This window comes from Mytilus californianus, unplaced genomic scaffold (genome assembly GCF_021869535.1).
Source record: "Mytilus californianus isolate M0D057914Y unplaced genomic scaffold, xbMytCali1.0.p SCAF_6, whole genome shotgun sequence".
Lineage (NCBI taxonomy): Eukaryota > Metazoa > Mollusca > Bivalvia > Mytilida > Mytilidae > Mytilus > Mytilus californianus.
The window spans coordinates 52,023,303-52,039,688 of record NW_026262712.1 but is presented as its reverse complement, the minus strand read 5'-3'; the positions used below and the strand labels follow the sequence as shown (position 1 = coordinate 52,039,688).

Sequence of the window (16,386 nt, the reverse complement as noted above, 5' to 3'; positions counted from 1 at the left end):
ACCAATTTGACCTAAAGTTTTATTTTTCTCCCTTGCAGTTTTAATATCAGAATTGTGGAATACACAGAATTTTAATCATGTTTTAATGTAACAATCAACAATTCTTTATCAAATTTTAGGTATCAATTAATTGCACGTACATGTTTTATATATACTGGTATGTCAATGTTTTAATTGTCAAGTTTTGGGTGTGCCTCTTTGATTTACTTATGTTTCTAAATATTATCTACTATTTGACATTGTTAATTGAAAAAAAATGTTTTTTCATGCATATTTGGTTTCTTTATAGTGTCCGATGGAACAAAATACCACAGAAAGAACATCTAGGATATTTTGATTTGTTGTAAGTTTTACATTGCTCATCTTGTATCTATGCATATGATACTGACTAATGCTTCTCTTAAATTTCAAAAATGTACAGAGAGCTCAAAATTGGATATAAATATTTGTAACATGTTATTACATGGAGCCAGGTTATCCTGTTGACACGAAAATGCTTAACTTGTACGATTGGTTATCAAGGATCAGAAACTCAATACACTATTTTACAAAGGATCACATCTTTAATAATATGCTATTAAAGCTGAGAACAAGCAGAAAAAACTGTAGTTTTCTTTACTTTTTCAATGCCCAAGGGTTTTGATTTTGTAAAAGGTAAGTCAAAGTCAAACAAAATTCACAAGTTATTTCTGGCTACTCATAAGTTTATACAGTACTTCTTTCTCTTCATAATCTGCAAAATGTGCAGAATAAAGGGCAAAAAAAAATAAAGAGTTAAGAAAAGAATAGAGAATAATGGGGTGCTAAAATATAAAGAATATAGAATTATGAGCATAACATATAAAGAATAGCATGTTTCTTAATTTAGATTTTAACATAGGCAAAAATTTTGACCATGCAAGCATTTAGTAAATATATAGAAACAGCAAACTATGTAAAAAACAATTCCCAGTAGTTAAATTTTTCATATGTAAATACATAATAAAACATATTATATTGCAGATATGATGAAGAGCTGGCACAACAAGATGCACTTAATATGGACAAAAAATTAGGTCCTGGTGGTTTGGGGAGAGGAAGAAAGGATGGCTCACGACCCTCACCTGCAACATGGAAGTAAAGAGGAACAAAACAAAAGATGGATTCCTTCTCACTAGCTACACAAAAAGGATTGAACAGCATGAAAGAGTGATCATGTCATCAGACGGAACATTGCCACAAAATCATGACTACCTAGATCAATAGCTACCTTTTGGTAGTAATACACTACAGTCCAGGTGAAATTTGTCATTTTCACCTGCCCACCATGGGCAACTCAATCGCACCTACTCAAAATTAAATTTTGTCAAAATGTGGAAAATCAAAAAGGTTCATCATATTTCATGTCTAAGTCTCATAATGAAATAAAAGAATTGGCATGTCCAATCCATATGGTTGGCATAGGGACTGATCCTCTAGTTTTTCCCATTCTGTGTCAACTACCACCGTGGATGGGTAGAAATGATAAATCCACCTTAACTGTAGTGTACATGTATTATGGCTAGCATGATGAACTAAGACGTGAAAAATAATAATATTTATGTGAAATATGTGTGTAAATATGTCAGATTTAACCTGTCAAGCCTTTATTTAATGTATGAAAGGAAAGTCTTCCTGTCCACTGTAAATTCAGAAATTATTGCGTGCATTTATTATTGCGATTTTTGAAGAATGAACAAAAGTGGGAGATTAATTTTTGCGATTTCAGGAAAAGCTGCATACAGATATAGGCCCCAGACCACAATTAATGATCCCGCTTTTTGTTGTCTACGAATATAGTTCCCTTTAATTAAAGTGTATTTTTTCTTTATTTTTTTCTTTCCCTTTCTCATACATTTCTTAGTTTCTATTGGATGGAAATGAAAGAAGAGAGCTGAAATAAATTTTTGGATGTTTTATTTTAACTGATTTTGATATGGAAAGAGTGATAAGGCCAGGTGCAAAAAGGTAATATTTACAGTTTTTCGGAACATCTCTTGACTTGTCTATAGGGTTATGGATTTGTATTGGCTAAATTTTTAAGATGTAAACATGCAATTCTTTTGAAAGTTGGATATATTTTTGGACTTGTACTGTACATCACACACACAAAATATTTGACAAAAAAAAGCAGGTGAATTTTTTTAATGAGACAAAATGTTATAAAGAACTAATAGAGGAACTAATTGTGGTCTGTGGCCATATGTATTGGATATCAGAATGCGGGTTCTTATTATTGCGATACTCACCCAGTCGCATTATTAGCAATAATAAAAACCTCGCAATATTTTCTGAATTTACACCATCTTTTTTTTCAGGCAATTTCTTCAGTTTGCACATACACAATGCAACCAGCAGTACATTAGTGATATATGGTTTTCAGTGTATGTGTTTTTATTGAATATTCTGTTTGGTTTAGACATCTTTTACAAGGATAGTGAGACTGGACAATGTAATTTAATTGGACAGTTGAATTTCTGAACTGTGTAACATTATTACAAAAACAAAACCTATTTATCTTTTTGATGAGTCTTAAGCTGATTTTTAATTGTGCTATTTTGAAAAAAAATTGTTCTTTCCGTGACGCAACCCATGTTTACTGATGCTCAGTGTTACACTGGCATGAAAACTCACATTTGAAGGTCATTTGCTATATTTTTTTCTAATATATATGTTTGTATATTTTGCCGGGAAAGGTTACATTTTAGACATTATTTTTTCTTCTCTTTTTTTTTTGTTGTTATAAAACTTTCAACTGTATATTGCTATTTAAAATCAACATGAAACTGAAAAGGATGTTAAATATTAATAGAGAGAATAGTCCTATAAAAATGTTGACATATCTAACATGTTGAAATTTTTCGTTATTGTTTTCAAAGATGTGTATGCACCAGACTTGTGACCTACTGTTAGACTATGTAGTTTGTATGTTTGTAATTTAAAAGAATTTAAGGCCATAATAAAATATTGATATATTTTTATGGTTCTCTACCAAAGAAACACTAAACAATATTAAGCTAAAAGACAAAAAATAACAACCCAATATTTTGACCTCACAGGGCCTTGTGTATAGACATAGTGAACTTAGATAGAAGTAAAATCGCCCAAATGAAATGATCTAACAACTTCTAGTTCTATTTCTAATATGGCCTGAGTGTTTCGTATATGCCAAATGTGAGTTGATATGTGTATACTTGCAATTTGTGATAGTTGTTTTGATTATGATGAGGTCATTGTAATCTAATTCTTTTATGCTCAATATCACTTTTGTCAAGTGTCTTGACAAAAACTCAACACATTTCTTTTTGTATATTTTAAACATGACAAAATAAATAAATACACAACATTAATGTGCTATCTTGTTTCATTTTCCTCAATGCATAATTCATGAATATTCATCAAAGAGTCACATGACTGTCCTTGAAGTTTTGCCAAGTCTGTAAATATTGATTTTTTATCGTCTGATAACTCATACTTTGAAACATCAACACAAAAATAAATTTTACGACATGAGAGTTGTGGCTCCTTGATTGGCCATGAAAGATTTAGATGATGTCGATGAATCTGTAATAATAATAAAATAAAAATAGATTATTATCTAATGAAAATGATATTTGCAAATCACAATTTCTGTTCAAAGGGAAATAACTCAATCATATAATAAGTATAACTTTTGGCTACTAAAAGGATGACAACTCAACAACGAGAAAAGCTAAAATTGTGAAAATTGAACTTGACCTTCATTTAGTCACAGGAAACAACATATCTAAATTTGAAAAAATTTCGTCAAAGCCTTTGCATGTTAATAAACGGACACTGTTTGGCAGCCGCCCGCCTTACATCCCCAAATCAATAACTGATTTTTCCTTCAAAAGTCCGGTTAAAAATTAGCTGCACCAAATCAGGACAAACACATCACTCATTCAGTCATTTTTGGAATTTTTAAATTTTGCAGCCAATTTTAATAGCCATAATCTAGGGGATGTTCAAATAAGTTTCTATGTTATTGATGTGGCCATTTTCTGTAAATTTACTGTTCATAAAATATTGAAATCATTCAAAGACTAGGGTTTTTCTCGGCCCGAGGAATGAATGTCTTTTTTGGATATTTTCTTTTTCAATGCTCTTCAACTTTGTTATGATTTCAAACTTTTGAATCGAGCACCACTGATGAGCTTTGTGTAGACAAAGCATGTGTCTTTTCATATCCTGTCCCCCTTTAGTTAAGATGTATTTCACTACTGTAGACCACAAAAAAAAATAATGCTGAAGTTCACTGGGTACTGAAGACTTTCTGGAACTTTCATTGAAATCCAGTTGTTAGTGAAAGGGGAGTTGTTAATTCCAAAGGAAAACAAATTGACAGATGTCTCCTTTCAATGATTTTTATGCCCCATCTAGGGGCATTATGTTTTTCCATCTGTGCGTCTGTTTTTCTGTCCGTCTGTAAAGTTTTAGGTCAAGGTAGTTTTTAATGAAATTGAAGTCCAATCAACTTGAAACTTAGTACACATATTCCCTATGATATGATCTTTCTAATTTTAATGCCAAGTTTTGACCCAAATTTCACGATCCACTGAACATAGAAAATGATAGTGTGAGTAGGGCATCCGTGTACTATGGACACATTCTTGTTCTTATGTTATTTCTGTAAGTTGGGTACAAATTTAATTGAATAAAAATCCAAGAGTTTGATAGACATCTGTCATTAGTAGATTTGGATTACAACTTATAGTTTTGTGCACTTTGGATTAATGAGTTTTGTTTAACATTTCAGTAATTGAAGCCTATTATTCATATGCACCACTTCTATATAATTACTGATTGATAATTGCTTATTTTATTTCATGGTTTTGCAAAAGTCTGCATACAAGCCTATAGAAAATTTGTAATTTGTTGAGATTTTAAATTCTTGGTTAACCTGTACTCATGAAATCCATGTAAATTGGTATCCAACAAGTAATAATGAATCCACAGTAGTATGAGTAATGGGAGATGTGGGATAAAAAAAACAAACAGTACACAACTCAATAATGCAATCAAAACAAAGAAGGAACATTTAAGGAGCCTGTAAGCCAGTGGTTGTTGTTTGTGGCTGTATATCATATTAGTTTTTCCTTTATTATTTTGTACATAAATCTGAACAATATGCTGAAGTCGGTTTCACAAAAAAAACTTACAACAAAGTTTCATCATGAACAATTTAGTATACTTACAATCAATCTTAGTTGTAAGTTTTTTGTGAAACCAACTCCAGGAGGTTAGTTTTCTCGTTTGAATTGTTTTACATTTGTCAATACCGGGCCTTCTATAGCTGACTATGCGGTATGGGCTTTGCTCATTGTTGGAAGACCGTATGGTGACCTATAGCTGTTAACTTCTATGTCATTTGGACTCTGGTGGAGAGTTGTCTCATTGGCAATTATACCACATCTTCTTATTTTTACATTTAGAATGACAATTAATAATTGTGAGCGCTGTAACTACTTACTTTATACAGAACTCCAGAAGGGCAGTGCCACACAACACCTTCTACACGGCCATTATTAGTATCAGATGATTCAAACCAGTCCTTCACACCATCTAGTTTGAGGATTGGTGGATTTTTAACAGCTATTGATCCATGAATGACTAGCATATGGAGTGGATTTTTCTTGTTTCCAATACCTACAATATGCAAATATGTTAAATTTTCTGATTTTTTAAATTAAATTCCTAATTTCCATGTTCAGTAAATAGCAATACCTAGGTCAAATCCTTAATTTGGCATATAATTTTACAAGTTATAATCATAATGAACATTTATACTGTTTAAAATTGATGCGAGTACAATTTCATGGTAAACTACCCTACTGTTAACCAAAACTTAAACCTACCTTAAACTAAAACCAAAGATACAGAGACCATAAAACATAATGTCCCCTTCTGTCATAGACAGGGCATAAAAAGTCAGAGTTTTATTATATTTCAACTTTTGGTTTCCAGCATACCAAATGAAGGTTATTCCAGAAACAAGTGTAGTGGTATTTTTTCAACAAACATAAACAGTTAAATTGAGATTTATATTAAATTCTTCCCTCATGTTTTATAAACCAAGACAAACAGTTAAATTGTGATTTATATTAAAATCTTCCCTCATGTTTTATAAACAAAGACAAACAGTTAAATTGAGATTTATATTAAATTCTTCCCTCATGTTTTATAAACCAAGACAAACAGTTAAATTGTGATTTATATTAAAATCTTCCCTCATGTTTTATAAACCAAGACAAACAGTTAAATTGAGATTTATATTAAATTCTTCCCTCATGTTTTATAAACCAAGACAAACAGTTAAATTGTTATTTATATTAAAATCTTCCCTCATGTTTTATAAACCAAGACAAACAGTTAAATTGTGATTTATATTAAAATCTTCCCTCATGTTTTATAAACCAAGACAAACAGTTAAATTGAGATTTATATTAAATTCTTCCCTCATGTTTTATAAACCAAGACAAACAGTTAAATTGTGATTTATATTAAAATCTTCCCTCATGTTTTATAAACCAAGACAAACAGTTAAATTGAGATTTATATTAAATTCTTCCCTCATGTTTTATAAACCAAGACAAACAGTTAAATTGAGATTTATATTAAAATCTTCCCTCATGTTTTATAAACCAAGACAAACAGTTAAATTGAGATTTATATTAAATTCTTCCCTCATGTTTTATAAACCAAGACAAACAGTTGAATTGTGATTTATATTAAAATCTTCCCTCATGTTTTATAAACCAAGACAAACAGTTAAATTGAGATTTATATTAAATTCTTCCCTCATGTTTTATAAACCAAGACAAACAGTTAAATTGAGATTTATATTAAATTCTTCCCTCATGTTTTATAAACCAAGACAAACAGTTAAATTGAGATTTATATTAAATTCTTCCCTCATGTTTTATAAACCAAGACAAACAGTTAAATTGAGATTTATATTAAATTCTTCCCTCATGTTTTATAAACCAAGACAAACAGTTAAATTGAGATTTATATTAAATTCTTCCCTCATGTTTTATAAACCAAGACAAACAGTTAAATTGAGATTTATATTAAATTCTTCCCTCATGTTTTATAAACCAAGACAAACAGTTAAATTGAGATTTATATTAAATTCTTCCCTCATGTTTTATAAACCAAGACAAACAGTTAAATTGAGATTTATATTAAATTCTTCTCTCATGTTTTATAAACCAAGACAAACAGTTAAATTGAGATTTATATTAAAATCTTCCCTCATGTTTTATAAACCAAGACCAGACGTTTTAACATTTTACAGTATGTTATGGATACTTTCTGATAATTAAGTGGTAGAAAACTTGTTCATTCATTTATATGAGAAATTTAACAAAATGATCATACATGAAAGTTCAATGAAAAAAAAGCAATACCTTTTTGTTCATTGGTAAACTATTCATTGTTCATGAAAATATATTAGACAAACTTCTTGGCATAAAAATATGAAGCAACATTTTCACTATATACATATACATTTATTTATAAGTATCATCAATAAACCACCAGGAAATATTGTACTGAAATCATATAAATATTAATAAAATGAAACAAAGGTTTTCATACCATAAGGATTGGCATTGACATTTGTGCCGATCAGCTCTGCTGTATGACCTAAAAGGTCACATAATTCTTTGACCTCTACCACAAGGTCAGATGGTCTTTCACTATCTTCCCTGAAATAGATTAGTATTTTCAAACACCAATCCTTATTTTGGTTTCTTTGTCAACAAGCTTTTACACTCTTATTCACAAGGAATTAATTACAGCCTCTTTAGGTGAAATATCACCAAATCATAGTACATCACATCCAGTTCCATACGAAAAAGGGTTGTAACTTTTTTTTTATTCCAAGAATTAAATATATATTTTAACATTTATAATTATGACTACAGAATATATAAGATTGAGAATGGAAATGGGGAATGTGTCAAAGAGACAACAACCCGACCAAAGAGCAGAAAACAGCCGAAGTCCACCAATGGGTCTTCAACACAGCGAGAAAATCCCTGCACCCGGAGGAGGGCTTCAGCTGGCCCCAAACAAATATGTGTACTAGTTCCGTGAAAATGGACGTCACACTAAACTCCAAAACATATAAATGATATATGTAATTTTTTTCTGAACTTGATTAATAAGGGTAAAATAAATGTTTTTATTTAAGATAAATCATTTCTAATGAAATCAAAGGAAAAATACTGTGGATTCATTTATTTCAGTGGATACCAATTTTGTGGATTGAGGAAAACTGGTATTTTTGTGAATATTTGATTTCCTGGTTTTTTTGAACATTTAAATTTGTAGTTTACCTCAACCAATGGATTGAAAAAATTGAGAAAAATAGCAATATGCTTGGTTTCTATCAATTACAGGTTATTTTTTCAATACTTGCACATTATATAAAGTTATACAAGGCTACATTAAGCAAACAACAATCAATCAATGAGTTAAAAGCATGTTAAGGTGTTACCTGAGAACCAAACCTAAACCATGATCCAGATCTACTGATGACATATGCCAAACGTACTGCTTTAATTTCTGTTCAACTGGTACCCAACCTAGAAGACAAAATATTTCAAAGGTTAATGAACAGTGACATATGTTTTATTTTATCAAGCAAATTTGTTAAGAGTTTTCTCCATTCTCCCACCTAAGATGGTTCGTATATAAATTTTGTATATATCCATTTTTCTATATATAATTTATCCTCCAATGCCCATAAAACTAAAATTTCAAGTACACTGTTGATAAGCTACTATTTATGGGGTATATATGTAAGACTCAGATTGACGTCCGGTCTCTAATTGACATTGGTTTCTCAAATTGACATTTAAAACTGATGTCATAATCAACTAAGATTCCAAATCAACCGCCAACTCTATGCACCTCTTATCGACGTCTTTTTTTATGTTTTTAATAGATGTCCAATTTTTGGCTTTTCTAATTGACATCCCTTTTACGGACTTGTCACAATGAGATCACAACTTTATCAAATGATTGGTTGAGCTTAAAACTCAAAATGTTGTTGAAAAATATAAGATTTCAAATCTTATAGAGTCCAAATAATAATGCTTTTCAACCATTGACAGTACTTGTTATTCTGTCTTTTGTCGGAGCGTGTATATTGCCATCTAGATTGTCTTTCAGTTATCTTTCTTGTTTGGTTGTCGTCTCATTGTCATATATTATCATGTTATTTATTTATATGAATATGAAAGGAATATGACAACATTGATTGTGAGGGTGAACTTCTTTCACCAAAATTTTAGACCCCCCCCCCCCCCCCCCCCCCCCCCCCCCCCATTTTAATATGCATGTACATGTAACTGAAGTCGGTGGTTGTCTTATTGTCATTTTCTGATGTCTGTCCGTGTATTTTGATGTAGATATAAGAAAATGATTGGTTTCTTTAGGCAGCTTTACATAAAGACAAAACAAAACAGATAATAAAAACAAAGATCAAAATAAATGATTAAATGATATTGGACATTGATGGGAGGAGACTCGGATCATCTGGGTTTGTTTTGGTAATACATGACGTCACATTGGATGTCAATTAGAGGATACAAATATTGGACACTGATTTGAGAACGTGATGTCACATTGGCAATCGATTAGATACTGGACTCCGATATGAGTTTAACATACAATGTTTATGTGATCCACGAATTGATGTCTTCCATGAAGTACACATGCATATAGGCTTGTAAGCAGACTTCGGCAAAGTCATGAAATCAAGTATCCACAAAAATGATAATCTTTTGCTGAGACCTCTTATATTCTATCACTTTCATTACAACCATAAAATGATTGATTTCCATGAAGAAAGTATGCAGTAGACAAATATTAAAGAGAGACATTACAATAATTTATATAATAAATAAAACTGCAAAAAAAAATAAATCCTTTTACAAATCTTTCAGTAAAATACACTAAAATATAGAAACAATTTTTCGAATTTTGGTGTCTTTTGATTATTAAAAGGCTTCTGTCTTAAGTTTCATATAATTCTATGAAGGTTTGACGAATGTATTTATGTCTGAAAAATTTCAACCATATACCATGTATGCTGTATCTTAATGTTAACTGCTAACAAAGTTGTTTTCCTTTATCTGTTATCTGCATGCTAATTGCTGTTGATAAAACTTGAATTTTATTTTCAAATAAATTTGTTCTTGTAGGTATTGACCAAGGAAAACAAATCACAATACCTGAAGTATTTATATACCCATCATTTCTTATAAAAAATTATTAAAATATTTCAAAATATGAATAATTTGTCAATTGTGTTCTCGATATCCTTAATACTGACTGACAAACTTATTGACACAAAATTATTTTAGCACAAGGATATGCCTTATTTTAGTGTGCAATAATAAAAACACAAAAAGTACCAGTATTCAATAATTTTAGAGAAGATAAAATACCTGGAATATGCCCATTTTCATCTGGTTGAGGCAAGCCATCTATGAGCGGGACACCAGACGATGGAATCCAGTTTTCAGGAACTTCCTGAAAATATATTTGATAAATTGAAGATACACTGTAACTTAACTTTGCTTCCCTCATTGGTGGAAACTTAAATACGAAACTCATTACAATATGATTCCACTCTTACATTTAAATATGCAGCTCGCTATAAAAGACACCCTGTTGAAAGTATACCTATCCTGTAAAGAAAATTATTGTTAGTTCACTCCCAACATTAGGAGAACATATATGACATGTAACAAACAATTGTTATGAATCACAGTTTATTGCAAAACTCAGTAAAGATCAGTCTAAATTCTATTAATAGAATAATTTAATAACACCTTGAGGTTATTTTTGTTGTAACTAATCAAGAATTATCGAATTACACTGCTGTAATTTACCCTAGAACTGACTTTGAATACATCAAATTTGAAGAGTGCCAGTAAACCACTTTTCCTGGTTAAGGGAGGGTTGAGTTCACAATCATGTTGAATCACGACACATTCTTTGAGTGCCCAAGTCTTCCAAAGCCAGAAACCTGTAATCCAGTTATTGTTGTTGTTGGTCGTTGTTTTTATTTGAATTGTTTAACATTTTGACATCTTGGGGCCCTTTTACAATGACCTGTAATTTTCATCTTTATTCTTTAAATGGATAACATTGGCAATCATACCAAATCTTCTTATATTTTTTTTTATGAACACATTTACTTTTCATATCTATTTTAATAGCTAGTACAACAACAGGTTTCCCTTTCTTTTTTCCCTTCATGTAGATATATATAAATATATATTGAATCAAGAAAATTAAATCGGACAAACTAATCAAAAGGACTCAAACCAATCCTTTAAGAAGGTGTATTTTACTTCATCATCAGTATTTATCTTGCCTTAAAATCTGTCAAAACATTCCACTGAAATGTGGGTTCTTTCCCTTGTTTGCCATCTCTAATCCATTGCTGTTTCTGATTATGGAACTTCTTGAAATTTTTGTCTGATTTTTTGTTTGGCTTTCTGTCTAACCTTGCCCACAACCAGGGTTTCCCTGGAAACATGTAAACATACATAATCTACATGATCTATTTGCTATGTTATTACCAACATAAAACATTAAAAGCAGATAAATATCTCTTTTTATTGGTATTCTATAGTCTTTAATTATATTAAGTTTCAAAAATCAAGTGACCATCACTTGCAATGTGATACTTGCAGTAGTCAACAATTCCTTAGTTCACATTAATAACTTTATGAAAAAATTTCATTTGAATAGCAAAAATTAAATCTTTTAACTTAATTTTTTTTTTAAATTCGTGCTATAAATACCCAATTTTTTTTGGTACAACAGCTTCAACTTTATGTACAGCATACAGTAAATTTTAAAATTACCACAAAATTCTGCAATATAAACACAAGTCCCATCTAACTTTTCTGTTGCTCTAGCTACCCTGATGTTATCTTCTATGGCCTGTGGTCTTATTTCATCAACAGCTACGACTTTATATGGCTGGTAAGATCTTTTATTAGATTGTTCTTCTAAAACTGCTGTCTTGAACACACATGAAATCTTCTGTTGAACAGATCCTAGGCCTTCCATGTTTATTCTTTACATTGAACTATTCAGCCTAGTATGAATAAAACAAAGTGCAATGAAAAAATTACTGTGGGTTCATAATTATTCATGGGAAACAAATTCTAGAGGGTACAGGTGAACAAAGAATTTAAATGTTAAATAAGAACAAATTTTCTTTAGAGTTGTATGCTGACTTTTGTAAAACAAGGAAATCAAATATCCATGAAAAACATTTTTTCCATAATCCATGAAAATACATTTTTTCCATAATCCATGAAAACATTTTTTCCATAATCCATGAAAATATTTGTTTCCATAATCCATGAAAATAAATGAATCCATAGTAATACTGGTACTTGATCAAACCTTACTGTGACCACAAAACTTTTGAAATATCTGGTCATCTGCTGATCAATAAATAAGTACAGTTGCCATCATAAACTGCTCAGAAACGGTTGGTAGGTTTGAAAGTTTGCTTGCCCCTTATCAACATGATCAACATACTACATTTTACATTGTTTATTGTTGAATAATACTAGAAGTAACAAGCCCCTTCATCGGATTCTGTATATGTCTGCAGTTTGAGCTAATATAGCTGAATGTGGCTACATAAGCTCAATCGAGCTATGAAAAATTATCTCCCTTTTGAATGTTTTTCATGAAATTTCAGTTTCTAACTTATTATTTTAAAATAGCAAAAAGTGAACCAACACCTATCATGATCATGTGTCTATGGTAGGAAAGCTAAAGTGGATACCTATTGATATGCGGTGGCTGTCTAGCGCATAGTCAGTACACAAGAAGATTCAAAGACAACAATGCTAAGACTATCACAAAATTGCGATATCTTTTGTTGTGTCGACTAGTTTAGCAACCGTGGTGGCATCATCAGGACAATTACATAGTGTTATAAATTACCTAATTACAAGCTCAAAAGAGCTTTAAAAAATTATCTCCCTTTTTGAAGATAACAGACAAAAGAGATTTTCGTTGTCCATGAAACTATACTTTTGTGGATAGTAAAGACAATTTTTAGTGACAGACAATTAAGCACTCTATTAGAGCAATGAAGTCAAGAGAAATTAAAGAGTAGTACAAAATAAGTCTTTTTTACTTATATAAGTAAAAATAAAATGCTCCGCTGGGTGCAGCTTGATACGACAGCAGAGGTCGAACCCTGAACAGTTGGGGCAAGTATGGACACAACATTCAAGCTTGATACAGCACTGAATTTGGATTGTGATTAAATATTTGACACAGCATAGGTTTCCGACACAGAATGAATGTGGTCTAAGAACTTAAAAATTTTAATTTACCTATTCAAACCATATCGTTATTATTTATTTTTATATATAAATCAGAAATAACCAATTTAAAATGGAAAATTTTAAAGAAAAAAAAAGGAAACCTCCCCCCAAATTTTTTTAACCCCCTTACGATTCATCACCCCCAAACTCAATCCCAGCCTTCCCTTTGTGGTATGGTACCTTGCAGTAAAATTTCAGAGAGATCCATACACTTGAACACAAGTTATTGTCTGGAAACTATAAAAATGCGTGTTTTTTGGCCCCTTTTTTGGCCCAAATTTCTAAACGTTTAGGGCAATTACCCCCAAACTCAAACCCAGCTTTCCCTATGTGATATGGAACCTTGTAGTACAATTTCATAAAGATCCATACACTTACACACAAGTTGTTGTCCTGAAACTAGAAAAATGCTTGTTTTTTTTCCCTTTTTGGCCCCTAATTCCTAAAATTTTACGGCAATTACCCTCAAAATCAATCCCAGCCTTCCCTTTGTGTTATGGTACCTTGCAGTACAATTTCAGAGAGATCCATACACTTGAACACAAGTTATTGTCTGGAAACTAGACAAATGCTTATTTTTGGCCCCTTTTTGGCCCCTTATTCCTAAACGTTTTTGGCAATTACCCCCAAACTCAATTCCAGCTTTCCCTTTGTGATATGGAACCTTGTAGTACAATTTCAGAAAGATCCATAAACTTACATACAAGTTATTGTCATGAAACTAGAAAAATGCTTGTTTTTTGCCCCTTTTTTTGCCCCTAATTCCTAAAATTTTGAGACAATTACTCCCAAAATCAATCCCAGCATTCCCTTTGTGATATGGAACCTTGTGGTACAATGTCAGAGAGATCCATACACTAACACACAAGTTATGTCTGGAAGTTACAAAAATGCTTATTTTTGGCCCCTAATTCCTTAACTGTTGGTACCATAACCCCCAAAATCAATCCCAACCTTCCTTTTGTGGTATTGAATTTTATGGTAAAATTTCATAGAGATCCATTCACTTAAACTAAAGTTAGAGTGTGAAAACCAATGTGTCTTCGGACGACGACGACGCCAACGTCATACCAATATACGACCGCAAAATTTTTTTGCGGTCGTATAAAAATCTGAATGTCTTAAGGATATAACTCTACCTCCAAAATAATTTATTTATACCAGTAAACAAAAAATACTTGTATAAGTATTACCCCTAACTGACAGAAATATTCAACTATGTTTTTTTTTATATTTTAAAGGACTGTTAACACATTGATAATGTTTAAGAATCTGCACTTCCAACTTATAATTAAAAGCAGAAAATGAAATTTCATTTAAACTTGATATGGACGATGCCCCCCTCTGCTCTGCCATATACATGATTATAGTTCCACGATTCCTTCAGATTTGACAAACGGTGATGTTGAAGTACAACTTGAAATTGTTGTGCTGTCTGTAAGACACAAATGATACCCCTGCCTGACCATAAGAAATTATAAATTTAACACAATGTATGATGATCTATCTTTTATTTTTATTCTGAGTACAAAAAAAATGACTGAGTTCAAATACCTGGCATTTTGAGAATATTTGAAAAAAATTCAAAATCCTGTGAACATGCACACTTCCATTCCACAAACAACCTACAACATATTAAAGCTGTAGCTCATAAAAACTGTAGGAGGAGATAGCCAGACATATCATGTATCTATATCAAGAAAGACGAACTGACAAACGGACAGACAGACAGGGGTAAATCAATATGCCCCCCGACATTTTGCATAAATTTGTCGCAGGGGCATCAAAATGTCATGGGAAATAATTTAAATCATTAGGCTCAATTGAACTTATATAGCAAGCTAAACAAGCGCAATACCAAACCAGTTCATGAATAAAAGACAATAAAGCTTTTTGTGAAGCTATGACACTTGACCCGAGATTTTGGAAAACTTGAACTTGAACTATTAACATGATTAAAAAGATCATTTTGTAAATATGTGAATGTGTGTTAATTTTGTTTTTGCACTAATTAACTTAATATGTAGATTTAATATAATTGCACTTTTGAAATTATTATGAGTGTCTGTTTGTGAGGTGCCAATATATGATGTAGACAATAATGTCCTGATGGATCAGTTTGTAAATAATGTAAACGTGTTATTATTTTAGTTTTGCACACACTTAATATTTAGATTGTATATTGTAATTTCAATCTGGGAACAGTATGTTCCTGTTTCAATAATGTGCTGATGCATCATTGTACCATGTATATGTAGAATCACTTTGTATTGTGGCCTCAAACATTTCGTTTGTGACATCAAAATTTTATAGAAAATTTGTGATTGTCCAGTATTTAATAAAATAACAGACAAATAGCAATAGGGTGTACTGTTTTATAAGTCCCAGCTGTCTGTGCCATTTTAAGTAATTCCCATAAGCCGACAGTTCTGTACTATTATTAAAGTACCACCAGTGTACATGTTTTCACAGCATGTGCAACTTGAATATTTAATCAATCCCCCCTTTTTTATATAAAAAGCCCGAATTTGGATTCTAGTTTCAGTATTCCTTTTTTACCTCTTTACCTTATAAATATGATAAGCAAAACGTTGTCTATTTTTATATTAAATGACAACAGGAAACTCAGGCCTTGTGTATCGGGAGGCAGTGGTGAAATTTTATTCCACGACACGAAATAATCAAAGGGAGACAATTTCAAGGGAAACAACACAGATTTCCCGTAAAAAGTATGCGTTAATAAAAGGCACTGGCACTGGCTATGTTTACCCGCAAAAAGTAACAATAAGAAATAATTACTGTTACTCCGGTTAATCGTAGCCAGTGCCTTAATAAAATTGTCTTATTTTTATTCGTGAAAATATACCGATACAAGCAAAGTATCGTTCAGCCTTATTAGTCCCGTTTATTATGCATCACATTCATCTGTTGATAAACTGTTGATTGTGAAGGAATGTAGGACAGA

General features: G+C 31.3%; 2 protein-coding genes across 5 annotated transcripts in view; one reads left to right on the top strand and one right to left on the bottom strand.

Annotated features, from left to right (window-relative positions):
* The window catches only part of LOC127706330 (polyglutamylase complex subunit TTLL1-like), a 42,869-nt gene extending 39,507 nt beyond the window's left edge, over positions 1–3,362 (top strand). For all 4 annotated transcript variants that reach the window (XM_052210865.1, XM_052210862.1, XM_052210863.1 and 1 more), the window contains exons 14-15: positions 290–343; positions 1,003–3,362. In XM_052210865.1, the coding sequence (XP_052066825.1) occupies positions 290–343; positions 1,003–1,120 (172 nt within the window). In that variant the 3' untranslated portion in view covers positions 1,121–3,362. The remainder of the gene's footprint in view (positions 1–289; positions 344–1,002) is intronic.
* LOC127706331 (uncharacterized protein C12orf29 homolog) lies at positions 3,314–16,117 on the bottom strand. Its single transcript, XM_052210866.1, has 8 exons — positions 15,989–16,117; positions 11,931–12,166; positions 11,435–11,589; positions 10,500–10,584; positions 8,543–8,630; positions 7,639–7,748; positions 5,510–5,685; positions 3,314–3,582 (listed from the first exon to the last, which is right to left on the bottom strand). Exons 2-8 carry the CDS (start codon positions 12,136–12,138, stop codon positions 3,373–3,375), a joined length of 1,032 nt encoding a protein of 343 aa, XP_052066826.1. The 5' UTR covers positions 12,139–12,166; positions 15,989–16,117; the 3' UTR covers positions 3,314–3,372.
* Positions 16,118–16,386: the final 269 nt, after the last annotated feature.

What these genes read in the sequence shown, in the direction of transcription:
- LOC127706331 (XM_052210866.1), bottom strand. Translation starts at nt 12,138, where the DNA reads ATGGAAGGCCTAGGATCTGTTCAACAGAAGATTTCATGTGTGTTCAAG. An exon ending in TTATATTGCAGAATTTTGTG is followed by an intron (nt 11,590 to 11,930) that starts GTAATTTTAAAA and finishes ACATGTTTCCAG; the next exon opens with GGAAACCCTGGTTGTGGGCA. An exon ending in ATGTTTTGACAGATTTTAAG is followed by an intron (nt 10,585 to 11,434) that starts GCAAGATAAATA and finishes ATATATTTTCAG; the next exon opens with GAAGTTCCTGAAAACTGGAT.